The sequence below is a fragment of the Sinocyclocheilus grahami genome, unplaced genomic scaffold (assembly GCF_001515645.1).
Source record: "Sinocyclocheilus grahami isolate Dianchi unplaced genomic scaffold, SAMN03320097.WGS_v1.1 scaffold193.1, whole genome shotgun sequence".
Classification (NCBI taxonomy): domain Eukaryota; kingdom Metazoa; phylum Chordata; class Actinopteri; order Cypriniformes; family Cyprinidae; genus Sinocyclocheilus; species Sinocyclocheilus grahami.
The window spans coordinates 445434-460512 of NW_015505372.1; the positions used below are offsets into that span (position 1 = coordinate 445434).

The following is a 15079-nucleotide window of genomic DNA, read 5'->3' on the forward strand; positions in this document are numbered from 1 at the left end:
ATTTCAGTTTCCCAAGAGGGCAAAAACAGGAGAAGAGAGGATTCTATATTAGTTAATCTTCACAGCATTTCAGCATTTCACGTAAAAGGGATTCTGGGTTTAGGGTGATTTGAGTGCTCTGTTGGTACAATAAGGTGAGATAATTGCTTTTTTATATACATTTCACACAAATAACCATTTAATGGAGCACTTGTAAGGTTTATCATATACGTAAACATACGTAAACAAGTATACACACTGTATACTGTGTGATAAACAGTAATTCACACTACTTAATACCGTAAGTTTGTCTGTCGTAGTTCTGAAATTACATATTGAAATCTGTCTGAGCTGATCACTAGCAGTCATTTAAGGATTAAGTCTTAAGGTTCATGCATACCAAGTGTACTCATGTTTGCCTGCGCTCAAATATTGGATCACCACACATGAGAAAATCATTCTCTATGTTGGTGCATCAACAGATTTTTGAGTATTTGCATACGGGGAATTTTGATTGACAGGGACATCAGCTGTAAAGTGACTTGGCACCTTTGGTGAGAATAATGTTATCACTTTCGAGGATGCTGTACAGCCCCTGTGTGCTTGTGCGATCCTTTATTTGGATTACGGGAGATGTTATACATGATTCAACTTACATATACAATTTCTTTAAGTTTGATATCATGTCTGAATAACCAGCCTCATTATTATCTCTGTCTGTTTTCTGTTCTGTTTTTAAATTAAGTGAATAAACACAAACAATGTCATCTTCTTGGATAAAGGTCTTCATTTCTTGCACAATCTGTTATATAATAATTAATTTCATTAATTATTACTACAAATGCATAGTTTTACATCCATATAACTGATTTCCTCACTATTTTAGAAAAAAATGCACATTATTATAAACATAATATAATTATAGGAAAGGGTTGTAGTTTATATTCTGAGCTCCTTTACTGATATGGTATGTATACTGTAGGAAGTAGGCCTATTTAGGATATTGTTATTATTGCAATTACTACTACTACTTCTACTACTACTACTACTACTAACTGAGAATTGGACAGTATAGACAAAGTCTTAAAAATCATTCAATCTAGTCTGCGAATTGCATTCATACACTAGGATTAAGTAAAAATTCTTTAATCAAAAAGTTGGTCCTAATGTTTCTTGAAGAGATGAACAGATGCCTGGTCAATACCGCCACCTATAGGACTAAAATGGTAAACTGGTTTCATTCCTACTGTATCCATCGCTGCAGACGCAGGATTTGAGTTCAAAAGAATATGTCAAATATTAAATATTATGTACAAATACAAATCGAAATTAGCTATTAGTATATGAATAGGGGCGGGGGGTGTGCAGACATTAAACACTGTGTATTTTAGTATTTAAATTATGCAAACCTCATAAAAATATTTAAAGTCTCAAAATAGTTAATTATTAAATAAATTAATAATTCTGTATTATTTCATCAACACCTTCAACATGGTCACTAGTGACCTCAAGGAACAGTTTGTTCTTTTGTAAACAGCCTTTTCATGATAAGAGAATAGAAATGAGAAATAAAATGGATTGTCCATGAGATTAAATAGTCTCTCAGATGCATGTTTATATCCTGTTTAGAACATTTACTCATGTTAACAGGGAACGTTGCTTCACATTCTCCAGAGAGACCATCAATGCTGCATAGATGCTGCATACAAGAACAGCTCCAATGGCAGCAATAAGCGACGATAAATAACAACAACAACCGGAAGTGAAAAAATAAAATAACCCCTCAGCAGTCTGTAATTATTTTACATGATATAATGGCATGTTTATCAGCATTTACAATATTGCCAAAGTATACACTTCTAGCAGTGTAACGGACTATAAAGACGATTAAATAAATATAGGAAACCAAGGGTAAATCAAAAGGAAAGGGCAAAAGTAATAATAATAAAAAAAACATTAATGTGAATGAATTTATGCAAAATACAGTCTCGCAGGGTGGGAAAAGCTTGGGGTGGAGTGGGAAGCGGTGGTATACTAAACTGCATAGTAGTTATATTTAATTTGATTCTTTATATTTATAGGTATAAAAACAACTCAATGTTTACACATTCATTAGGAGTTGGTGTTTGGAAAAACACTACTCAAGACGACCTAAACAGATCGCAAAAAATACTTTAAAAAGGTCAAATACATTGTATACTTGCGAAAGACACTTTATATTTCACAATGACTTGTTGGTGAAATAAATCATCTATTAAGGGATCCTGACAGGACTTTTATTATGACAGCTTGTTCAGTTGACAGTGAGCTGGTGTCCTCTGATTGCAGTGTCGCGCTTCTCTGTTCTTGCTGGATTGTTAGATGGCTGTGGATTGTTTTCCTCGGGACATTCACAACAAGGTTAAAATATCAAACACGTCTCATGACCCCAATCCAAAGCGTTCGGGGTTTATCAGGGGGGACCCGGAACAATAATTTCCTCACCCATTTAACTCCTCATGCGTTGTTTATATGTTGAAAACGGATGAATAGATTCAGCGTTTGTTGATGGTGCATTGTTGTGGTTTGTGATGTATTGCTGGCTCGCAGCCTCTTCAGCTGAACTATAGATGCATGAATCGTTTTCGAGTCGTGTTTGTGCCGATCCGTTTAGTTTTTCGCAGCGGATCGTTGAATCAACGCAACAGCGTTAGCTGGCCTGGACAAAATGAGCAGAAAACAGCATCATTTTAAAGGAGCAGAGGTCAGCTGCTGTGTTAAATACTTCTTATTCGGATTCAACATCATATTTTGGGTAAGTTTTGTGGATCTGCAGTTCATTTGCTTTTTATTATGTTTCTCAAACTCAAATGAATTGCCTCCAAAATCTTTTCATTGTGTGTTTCCATCATCTAAACAAATCGGGATTGCAAAACAGGTTCAGCAGGATAGACAGTTGCCTCATTCATTTCACAGCATGTAACATGAATGTGTTTAATATGAAATATATCGTACCAGTGCTGTATATTTATTTATTTGAATGGTACATGATCTAGTGATGTGTATGATGTTGGATACATTCTCAGATACTCATCCAGGTAAAAATAGATAAATGAATAAAATAAAATAAAATAAAAACTAAATAAATAAATCACCTGTTTCCCATGGGAATGGATTATGGAAATCTTGGTTTCTCAGTACCTTTCCAGATCTGAAGAATACATCCCATTGAGAGGTGAGGGGAGTGGAGGGTAAATAGGATTATCCAGGTCTCATTAGTTGGGGGAGCTTGGGTCAATTCACAGCTTTAACAGAGATTACCTTACACCATTCAGTTTTTCCATGTCTGGGTTGGAAATTATACAGTTTTTGCCCCTATTTCCATGTTTCTCTTTTCCACTAACAGTTTTTCCATATTTTTGTAGTGATTGGGAGGAAAGCTGATTGTATCAGTTCTTGAGCAGTTCGGTTATGGTGATATTGATTGTAATGCTAAATCATAAAATGTCAGTGTTTGTGCTTTCATCTGCTATCTGTTCTTATTCTTTATCTGGTATTCAAATCAGAAAAATAAAAAAATCTTTGGTGGTTGATTTTATTTTTATTGCTTTACGTGTTCCAGCCAAACTTATTTCATGAAAACATTGTTATTGATCCAAGTGTTAAGAATATTTTGCTTTATCAAATGTTTAGTTCACATAAAAATATATTAAATTAATTGTATTAAGTATATTTAATAAATATCTAAATATTTAATATAAATTATATTTATATTAATGAATTCATATATTGTTATTTGACTAATCGTCACATAGATGTTTTCCATATATTGAGAGTTCATAGTGATCAAAGGCTGTCAATATACCAAAACTCTGTAAAGGCATTATTAAAGTAGACTATATCTTGTGCGCTATAGCTATTCATTGGCTTATGGAACTTGGAAAAATAGCAAATGTGCCATTTGGGTGACTGTTGTTGTGCTTTTTATGGCCCTTTTTGAGGCTTGACCGCCGGGTACACTTATTGTATGGAGAAATTTTTACTTTTCGGTGAAGTATCTCTCATAAGTGACGCTTAATCCTTAAATATGGACATTTCTCCATTACATCATCATGAAGAACCAATCATGTTGCTCAATCCCACTATGGTTTTCTTGTAAGAGAGTGATAAATTGTGAGATAAAAGGATAGTCTTGGAGCGGGAAGCTTCCATGAGTCACTTCTGGGGTGAACACATCGCCTGGAGTGTGATTCTGTTAAGCTTTTTGATGTCATAAATTCCAGCCTTCATTGGTTAGTATTGAATGGGGTAGTGAAGACCCCTCTGGTGGGTGTGGGGGTAATTAGTGCCCCCTCATGCTTTAATGCTGTCCCGTCTGAAATGTTAACCTTGCATAATGATCCGCTGTCCTCTTTAACAGCTAGCCCTCCCACTGCCATTGTTCCCGCGTTATAGAGAGCCTGTTGTGTTTTGTTGGAACTTAGACGCCTGTGTTTTCACCAAATCATGGCCAGAATGTCAGTCTATACTCCTGGAAGCTGAAATCAACCCTCTTGTCGCTAAATTAAACACTTGACTTGATCTTTTCAGGAGCAATTATTTTCAGGAGCAATTCTCCCAAAGTCAAATCTGATTCTTAATATTCACTTGAAAATGAAAGTTCTGTTGTCATTTACTCACTTTCGTACATGATTTCCACCACAGAAGATATTTTCAGAAAAGATATTTTAAGAAGCTGCATGTTTATGTACATACAATGAGCGTCAGTGTTGTTTTGACTTTCATTGTATGGACAAAAATGGTTAAAATGATGTTGCGATGTTGCTGTTAACTAAAACTATTAAAAATAGTTTTCATTAGTTGAAATATAGCTGAAATAAAATAAAATATAAATAGTAGATGAAAAACTTAAACTTAAAAAAATGTATGAAATCAAATTTGCAATACGTTGAAGTACTAAAATGACTAAAACTGAAATTTTACACCAAAACTGCATAACAAAATTTCTGAAAATATACAAATATCAATAAATACTATAAAAGTATAAATAATACTTAAATTACACAGCAGGTTTGAGTTAAACTCGAGTTTTAATTTTTCAGCTATAGCTATGAGAACAAAAATTGAAATAAATACATTGGTTGACTTATTTTGAGAGTGAAAAGTGTCTTTAAACTAGATTTTTACATTTTCTTAGAAAATTGTGACTGGTGTTTACCCAGGCAAAAGTCACCACTTTTGTGGGTGAAGGTGAATGTTTTTTTTATCTCTGCATATTTTTTGTTATGTGGTTGCTAAGGTGTTCTGGGTGGTTGCTAAGTTGTTGCTTACTTCCCACTGCAGATATGGCCGAATTCTCTCATTCAATGTAAATCTAATCAGTTTTTGCCTATTTTATACTCTGCCAGGAGAAAATTGTACATGGTACAACTTAGAAAATTAATAGTAGACTTCTCCAGAATAACGATTGGAGGTATCATTCATGTCCATAGCTTCAACCGTTCAGGTTAAATTACGTACTTGTGTTATGGTTACGTTCAAATCCCTCACCCTAATTATGAGCAGTAGCATTAATAATTAAGCCTCTGATCGCCATACTTCTTGTCATCTTATTGTCCCCTCATCATTTCTGAAAGCCTTTTATTGCCTCTCGACTCTTTTTGTCTTAGCAGACTGTTTGACCCCCGTGCGTCCATACTGTCTAATGCCTGTCTGATTGGTTTAAAGTGGAGACAGTCTGATCGGACAGAAACCTACCTGATCCCTAGAGCACTTACTTTGCCAGGCTCAGACCGGGCCGAGTTGATGGCCTGTAATTACAGACGCCTCGCTCTGTAATCACAGTCTGATATCTACCCGGGAGGCTTTTGAAGCGACATCTTAACGTTCCCACCGTCAGACCTCCCCCCTTTCCACCCCAGCAGCCTTTAATTCCTCCTCTCCAAAGTCTCCTCCTCCTTTTCATTTGGAAGCCTCGCAGCCCCCTTGTCTTGTATTCAAATGAAGACGTTTAGGGGTGCATGAGAGGGGACGTGCTGTTCCCACAGTGTCTGAGGGGCCCGAGTGTGTGTCTCAGCGAACCCCATTCAGCCTCTCGCTATGGAGCTGATGGGGCCGTGCGGCTATTGTCACACACACTGCCCCTGATGCGACAAAAGCATTGACTGCTGTGTTTGTTTGCACACTTAATGTGCGTGGCTTGTGTATTGTGTACAAAGCAATGCACATTTGTGGTTATTGTGTGTGTTTGTGTCCTTGCTTGTGCTCATGCAGAGCTCATGTGTTTTTGTATGTTTTTCCTTTTTCATATCCTCCAGGTTCATACGGCAGATGGGAACCACATGTCCGTTCCCCCTTCTTCCTCTGTTGCTCTGCGAGGGAGTTTATTTCCATGCCATTTCCCAGCAGGCCCTACTCTCACTCACACACATTGACTCATTCTTACTAAAACACAAATGAATCAAGCCAGAGTCACTCTCGCTGTTCCATCAATTATTAAAAACGACTCTAACGTGCTGATATTGAGCCACTGCTGACATTCAGAAATTATGTGGTAATAACGAACTGCTATTATTTTATAGTTTCTGTTGTTTTAAAATAGACTAAAGCTCACGTCTAGTGAGATTCGTCCCCTTGATGAGGTCTAGAAGTCACGTTCCATCCTTTTGGAAACGACAAACTCAGTATTTCCATAATCTAGGCCAGAGGAAGATATTTTCTAACAATTTAGAACCAAAAACCGGCTCCCATTATAAGTGTTAAACCTAAAACAAAACGTATGAGGATAACACTAGATTTCTGCAATTTTCTTAAGAAAATCTGAATGGTGTTTGCCATTGCAAAAAATGTTGCTGTGGGTGATTGCCAGCATGTTGCTATGCAGTTGCTAATTTTTTCTAAGTATTTTTTGTGTGTGTTTCTATGCGGGTTCTAGGTGCATACTAAAAGGCATAGTGCACCCAAAAATGAGAATTATGTCATTATTTGCTCACCCTCATGTGGATACTAACCTATATGTTGTGTGACTTTATCTTATTTTCATTGCCCATACAGTGAAAGTTGTTTTGGACCCCATTGACTTTTGCCATTGCCAAAAACAGTTTATCAAAATATCTTCTTCTGTGTTCCACAGATAGTAGATAGAAATCAACATGATTGTGAGTTTTTTTTAATCACCCACCAGGTGAAAATCATATCACATCAAATATTCAAACAAAAGTCAGATAGTTTAAAAAAGTTATAGTACACATAGTCATGGTAAAATGATAGAAATTTGACAATTGTAAAAAATAAAATAAAATAAAAAAACCCGGCAAAAGATATGATTGAATAATTTACATTACATTTTAATATGTGCATTTGTCATTTTTATTAAGTATTTTATATTTCTATTTTAATTATTTTCTTTTCAGTTTGAATAATTTTAGTACTTCAACTTAACCTAATTTATTTCCTTTATTTATTTATTTTCATTATTTTTAATCTAATTTCTGAAAGTAAATATTTATTTTTTTCATTTTTATTTAAGCAATTACCAAAAACAGTTTTTAATAGTTTTAGTTTTTGAGAACAACAATAACAACACTGGGTATTGTGCATGTATGTTAATATAATACAAATTAATATCAATGCTTGCCTTAGCAATACATCCAGAAATACTACTATGTACTGAGTCAGACTTTCCAAAAGTATACGTTTCCATGACAGTGCAGCAGTTCTTTAAACAAATAAATATAAAGATGTCAGAAGATGGCTCAAGGAGAGGAAAAGCAAAAGCAGTTCTTATGGATGTAACAGCTGGTGGAAAAAAAGTGGTTCTGTTCACTGTCACAGTGCTGAGAGTTTAAGCCAAGAGTTTATTTGGCTGCTGTTAGTGATAATACAGAGATACTGTAAGTCTAATCATCCACTGTGTGAGATAGCATCCATCCTCTGTTTGGCCGGAATAACTAAATAAGCTGTTTAAGTGCTCTGTGATGCTTGAACGTGCCTAATTCCGATGTCCACGTGGGCGACACATCACTGGCCTCTTATGGATCAGGAGTGGAGGAGATAGGCTGATGTCTTCATGATAGGGATGAGTGGGAGTCAATGGTACGTATTGACAGAGAAAGTGTGTGCAGTGGATGACTGGCCCTCAGCTCTGTCCCAGCCATCCATTGGATTAGCTGAGACCACGGGGAAATGGGATTATGGGATTTGCGGCTGCTGATACCCGACCTCTGACTCTCAGCATCCCGCTGTCACGTTTCCCCTCACGCTGGCGTTGCTCTAACCTGCAGTCAAACATGCACCGCTGAGAGCCCAGCTGGAGTTTGACAGGGAATCTGTAGTTTGGATAACACATTAGAGTGAGAAGGTCAGGCAGTAAATTAGACTCACCGAGAAACATCTTTTATTGCATGGTTTAGTCCAAGGAAAATTGGATTTTAGTTGGTGCCTTGGCCTAGTGGTTGGTGCATGTGCTGCTCTGATTCAAATTCTCATCCCATTCCCCTCTTTCTATTGCTTTCTCTCTCTCACACTATCTCTCTAGTAATTTCCTGTACCCTCTCTTCTGTTTCTGTCTAATAAGGGTGGCGTATGACTTTTTGTGGAAAAGTAGACCAAATGAAATATGTGAATCACATTCCAAGTTTTCTGAAGCCGTACAATAGCTTTGTGAAACTTGTGTTGTTATTCACTGAGAATTGTCCTCTATTCTGTAGGCTTCAAATTTCAGTTGTGTATATTCAAAAATCATCAGTACAGACCATGGTAGGTTTGTCTGGAATGATCAATGATATTGACATGAAATCTGGTGTGATGTGTTTTGGAAATATATGCAAACACATGATATATGAGTTACTTTATGATATAGGTAGAGGTCTGCATGCCTGTGGGAGTTGTGGAAGGGAGCGGGAAGACATAAAACTTCTTTTTAGTCAGGAGTGGGACTAAAAATGAGCATACATTTCAAAATATTTTGTCAGCAATGATAATAAGATGATATTTTGCTGATTTAAAAAGGGTTTTGTTCTGGTATCTTGAGTGGTTTAGGCCTTTTTTCATACAGTAGTGGACAAATGAATTCACAATTCATTCACAATTTAAACTAATTACTGTCTTTATGAGTGTGTTATTAAAATGTTCACTCATTCATTGAGTAATGAACCCCTTCTCTGTGTTCCTCAGAGACGTTCAGCGGTTCTGCCCTGCCTTTGTTTGCAAAATGTGTGTGTGTGTTTTTTTTGTTTGAGTTGATAATGTCAGCTCACACATCAGTAAATAATGATACATAAGACAATACATCTCACATTCCATAATTTTTTTTTTTGAAGAATGAAAGCCATACAGGTTTGTAACAATGCCAGGTTTTTGGTGCTCTTTAAAGTGTGATAGTAAATTTATAGATTGATTTGACTTGGATCGTGTTGGATACACATGCCAAAACAGTAACATTGTACATATATAGTTTCCTGTAAGCGGTAGCATCCAAGTGATTTCTCTCAGGTAAAAACAAGTCTTCTTGGCTCCCTCTCAGGGAACATTATGCTAAATATGGCAGTACATGCAGGGAAATCTCTGTTTTCCGGATCTTTGATTGAATCTCCGCCAAGACTGTTTTTTTTTTCTTTTCAGATGGGTTGCCCTCAGATAAAGAGAGCAGTGCTGTCTGCACACAGCAGTAATCTCCTGCCATTATGGCGCAGGAATGAATTGTATAAGTGCTGTAAATGTGATACATTCTGTTGTGTGCTTGTGTGTTGCAGTTGCTGGGAGCTGCATTCCTGGCTATTGGACTTTGGGCCTGGGCAGAAAAGGCAAGTTGGAAACACAAATACAGAGTAACACAAGGATCGGTGACATGCCCCAGATTCCTAATATTATTATCCATGCGGTTGCCTGAGCAACATAATCATAGACGTAAACAGCAGACAACAGCGCACTTTAACAGCACAAACTACCTACAGATACCCTGTTGTCGCATTCAGTTTGTCTGTTAAGTGCCCAAAGTAATATTTAGCATTAACTTTTCCTGTTGGACTTCATGTTTTATTTTGTGAAACGTTCTGAGGTGCTCTTTTTGCTGAAAGCTCTTCTGTGAATCCCCCATGTTGCTTTTTTCTCTTTTGGTGTCTGTAGTCTCCCTTTTAATACCCATGACATTTGAGAGCATATGGGTGGCATCTTTTATTTATTTCCATGGCAGTTTAATGTCTCTGTTATTTTGTAACAGTACTGCACAGCTCAATAAAGCTTTGTATTTATTGTGACTATTCTCTCTTTGATTTGCCGTCCCTCTCGGAAAAGGTCACCCTTGCTGTTACGTATTCATGCATGGAAGGTGAATGTAATTTCTTCACACTAATGTGAGGTGACTTAATGAATGAAGTCAATTGGCTGATTAATAACCTGGAAATTGCTCCATTTCAGTCGTTGATTGTTCTGCTAAAAGACACGTGTAGGCCATATGGCACTTTGTATTAATGTCAGCCGATTAAGGAACATCTCTGTAGCATGATGTAAATAATTAATAAAGTGGTTCAGTTTTAATTTGCAACATGTTAATCACAGAAATAAAGCATTAAGAATCAAACTAAGGCTGTTGAATTTGATTGGTGGAAATTCTGTTTATTTTAAATGAGTGTTCAGGCAGATTTCAGAGCCTTCTTTTCTAACACCATCATAACAAACCAGGCAAGAACAGACAAAAAAAGGAAACCTTGTTTATATTCACTGTCAGCATGGTCAAATACCTGCTGTTGGTTCTGGGGTTGAACTCAGATTCCACCCTGATGTGGAAATCCAAACGTGGAAGGCATGAATCACTGCAAACCGTTGCCCAAACACCGTCAGTTGTGGCGGCCTAGCAGGTGGTGGAGGATTTTAAGGTCAGGATGTGAACTTACAACAATTCTGTCTGATGTGTCTGGCCCACAGGGAGTGCTGTCAAACATTTCCTCCATCACAGATCTGGGCGGCTTCGACCCTGTCTGGCTCTTCATTGTCGTAGGAGGGGTGATGTTCATCCTCGGATTTGCCGGATGCATCGGTGCGCTCCGGGAGAACACATTCCTGCTCAAATTTGTGAGTTCCACCCTTGCCTCCGGCCTTCAAGCCCTGCCTCCCATTTTTCTGCGACCTGTTTTCCTCTCTTCACTCATTTCAAGGTTTATTTGTTCCCAGAAACGATTGTGTAAATGAAATGAATTGGCTAATATTACATAAGAATACACTGTGACCCAGAAAGAATTGAAATGCCTCCTGAAGGCATGATATGTATTAGAATTATTTTTATTGAAGAATTATTTCCCTTAAAAATTCTGACTCCGTGTGTGTTTTCTCTTCTAGTTTTCAGTGTTTTTGGGCCTCATCTTTTTCCTAGAGCTCACAGCTGGCATTTTAGCCTTTGTGTTTAAAGACTGGATCAAAGACCAGCTGAACTTCTTCATCAACAACAATGTTAAAGCATATCGGGATGACATTGACCTCCAGAACCTCATTGATTTTGCTCAAGAATATGTGAGTCAGTACTTCTCGTCCCCTCTCGTTTTCTGCTCTGCTGTGGGTGTATTTTGAATGGGATTGATATATGTGTGCTCTTGAAAATATGAGACATCTGCTTAGTCATTAAGCTTTCTTTATATGAAAAACATTACTGTAAATTACAGCTATGTGATGATGTAAAGATGATGATAATGATAGTAATGTCACCTCTGATGTTATATATCACATCAGTGGTCGTGTTGTGGTGCTCATGGGCCGAATGACTGGAACCTGAACATCTATTTCAACTGCACCGACTCCAACCCCAGCCGGGAAAGGTGTGGCGTTCCCTTCTCCTGTTGCGTTAAAGACCCTGCTGTGAGTGCCAGAAACAATCGTTTACCACTTGCACTTCCCTGCTCCTTTTTCACAATGTTAACAGTGTCATTCCTCACAATCTGTGCTGCACGCTTTGAGCTTTTAAAGTTTGTTCATAGATCTCATTCAACAAGGTTTAATATTATTTGCTGGTCTGTTTTATGGGAATAACAGGATGTAGCTAAGGATTGTAGTTCAGTGGTACAACACATGTGAGGTGCATTTTTTTTTAGTGTGTAACTAGGGATACTATTGCTAAGGTAACTAGTGTCATGAATCAACTATTTTTTCCCTTGTTTTTTCTCTCTCTCTCTCTCTCTCTCTCTCTAGAAACAATCGTTTACCACTTGCACTTCCCTGCTCCTTTTTCACAATGTTAACAGTGTCATTCCTCACAATCTGTGCTGCACGCTTTGAGCTTTTAAAGTTTGTTCATAGATCTCATTCAACAAGGTTTAATATTATTTGCTGGTCTGTTTTATGGGAATAACAGGATGTAGCTAAGGATTGTAGTTCAGTGGTACAACACATGTGAGGTGCATTTTTTTTTAGTGTGTAACTAGGGATACTATTGCTAAGGTAACTAGTGTCACTATTTTACTATTTTTTCCCTTGTTTTTTCTCTCTCTCTCTCTCTCTCTCTCTCTCTCTCTCTCTCTCTATATATATATATATATATATATATATATAGAGGGAGAGAAATAGATGGATGGATAGATGTTTAGAAGTGGTGCTTTAATTAGCATGATAATAATACTGTTGTTTATCTGTTACAAAATTTGCATGATAAAACCCTCTCAGAAAAGTTATTGTCCCTGTAAAGTTTGCTATTCTATTCTATTCTAGTTTTTTTCTGTCTAAAGTATTGCATTCAGTTCTTTTTATTTTAAAATGATAATTATATCCCATTCTATTATATTGTTCTGTTTAAAAAATCTATTCTTCCCCTAACATTCTATTCTATTTTTTTATTTTGTTTTTATTTAAAATCACGATATTTTTCTGTCCTATTCTATTGAAATATATTTTCATACTACCATTCTATTCTGGTCTCTATTCAATTCAAATGAATTACAATTTTATCTTAACACATTTTTTCAGAAAGTTTATATTCTGTACTTGAGATTATGTTGTATTCTGTTGTAAATTTTTTTACTGTTCTAAAAAATGGAGTGGGAATTCTTTTGAAACAAATGTCACTGAGAAATTGCTTGGAAATTTCACAAATAGTTACACAGAAATGGCACATTGAAAACATGCTGAATTAAACATAAGAATTTTGAAGACTAAAATTTTATTTCCTTGTAAGATTTACCCCAATAATCTTTGTTTTATTAATACATTTGAAAAATACGTTGTTGTTTTTTTACAGTGTATAGAAATGTTTTGAAATAAATTGAGCATGCTCTTTTGTTCTCTCTCTAGGAGGATGTTCTGAATACACAATGTGGCTATGATGTGCGGCTTCAAGGGGTGAGTGTGTTATTACAAGTTAGAAATGTTACAGTTGTGCATAGTATATTCAAAATGATAAAAAACACATTATAGTGTATAAATTGTTGTGTCTGACCACCCTGTGAAAGGAGCACAGAAGGGTTAAGCGATTCTGAGAGCATTTGAGTTCCTCTTGTTCGCCTCCTTAATAACAGTTTAAGCCTTTAAAAGTGATAATTAGCTTCTAGTTATATCCACGGGAAATTGTGGAGCTCTATAATTGGGAAGTCAGCGGCTTATGCCAGCCCAGTGCCGCTCAGAATGGGTGGAGTGACACTGCACCCACGGTTCACCACGGTCTCTCCATGGTACAGAGTACTTATGCTGTATCCATGGATACTCTTTCTCTCACAATCCACCTTTGGAGAGATTCACTCTGGTTTTATAGTGTTTTTTTAATTGATTTGTTGTTTTGAACAATACGTATTGAAAATACAATAAACAAATGTTTGCACAAAGAATCATACTTTTATATATTCTGCATTTCTTTGTTCAACATCTGGAGGAAGGCTTTGAAGAGAACAAGAAAAAGAGAAGTATCTGAAGTAAAGATCTGCGATGAATGAGTTCAAGCAGTTAACTGTCATACAGCTTTTCACTGGCTTTCTCTGACTTCCTACCGGTTTGGCGATACGTTTCTAAAGTCTTTTGTGTCGTGTTCCCTGGGGGGACAAAGATTCTTTGGAAGAAAATGTTTGTATGGTTCACAAAAGCTGAATTGTGTGGCTTTCTCTTTCTTCGCCTTCAAATGTCACTGACAGCTCCATATTACAGCTTTTCATCTCCCTTCCTTCCTAGAATTTGATAGACAGTAGTTAAGACATTCCTGTATGGCTGTGTAATACAAACTGGATCTTCCCTGTGTTAGGTTATATGTGGTGTGACTTTTCGTCTACTTAGTGTGGGAATGAGTTCTTCCAGTTTTCCAGAGAGGATATTTGTTCTCAAATAGGTTAATGTGCAGGTCCACCCAGGTGAAGGCCTAGTTGTTTATCCTGGACTTGAGTAAAGATTAAAGTTCAACTCTGAGGAGCAAACACTGATATGCTACATGGTGCATACATGATCTGACGTTTTCCATTAAGTGCTGTTCTGTTTTGAATAATCTGTTTAATAGGAGTTGGATCAGCAGAAGTACATTTATACAAAGGGCTGCGTGGGGCAGTTTGAAAAGTGGCTTCAGGACAATCTGATCATTGTTGCTGGGATTTTTGTGGGGATTGCATTATTACAGGTAAGGACAATGCTAATGAAAATGGTTTAAAGCATGCACACATCCTTTAAAGATTTAGTAAAGACAGACTGAACAGATTTTCTTGAATGAGGCCTGAGTGTTAAAATGGTCCCACATGAATGAATGTTATGCTGCCACCTTCTGGTTAAACCTTAAAATTCAGCTTTAAGTTCCTGCATAATGGATGCATCTTAAAAATTCCAGCTCATAATTTACCCCAAAATCAAAAGAAAAAATATAAAATGTAAATTTGCATTGTGGTATTTTCATACCAGTACATTTCTCCTCAATATTATTATTACTGTAATGAAAAAACTGTATACAGTAATGAAATTCAGTTTTGTTTTTAATCATATAATGCATTTAATTTATGCTGATTTTATTTCTTATTCTGTACAACAAATATACTACAATGTATACTCAGAAATACGTGATAAAAATGTAATATTGTGTCATTATTTGTCAGAGAGTGAATGAGATTGCAAAGGCTTGGATTTGAGGAAGGGCAAGAAAAATATGCTTTATTGTCATGAAAATGTTCTAAAA

At 36.5% G+C, this 15079-nt stretch overlaps 1 protein-coding gene across 1 annotated transcript; it reads left to right on the forward strand.

The window, feature by feature from the left end:
• Window positions 1–2302: 2302 nt before the first annotated feature.
• LOC107594927 (tetraspanin-17-like) lies at window positions 2303–14747 on the forward strand. Its single transcript, XM_016285154.1, has 7 exons — window positions 2303–2773; window positions 9711–9761; window positions 10882–11028; window positions 11293–11463; window positions 11680–11805; window positions 13231–13278; window positions 14417–14747. The coding sequence occupies exons 1-7, from the start codon at window positions 2687–2689 to the stop codon at window positions 14561–14563; spliced, it is 777 nt and encodes a 258-aa protein (XP_016140640.1). The 5' UTR covers window positions 2303–2686; the 3' UTR covers window positions 14564–14747.
• The last annotated feature ends 332 nt before the right edge of the window (window positions 14748–15079 follow it).

What these genes read in the sequence shown, in the direction of transcription:
- LOC107594927 (XM_016285154.1), top strand. Translation starts at nt 2,687, where the DNA reads ATGAGCAGAAAACAGCATCATTTTAAAGGAGCAGAGGTCAGCTGCTGT. An exon ending in TTGATTTTGCTCAAGAATAT is followed by an intron (nt 11,464 to 11,679) that starts GTGAGTCAGTAC and finishes ATATCACATCAG; the next exon opens with TGGTCGTGTTGTGGTGCTCA. An exon ending in ATGATGTGCGGCTTCAAGGG is followed by an intron (nt 13,279 to 14,416) that starts GTGAGTGTGTTA and finishes TCTGTTTAATAG; the next exon opens with GAGTTGGATCAGCAGAAGTA.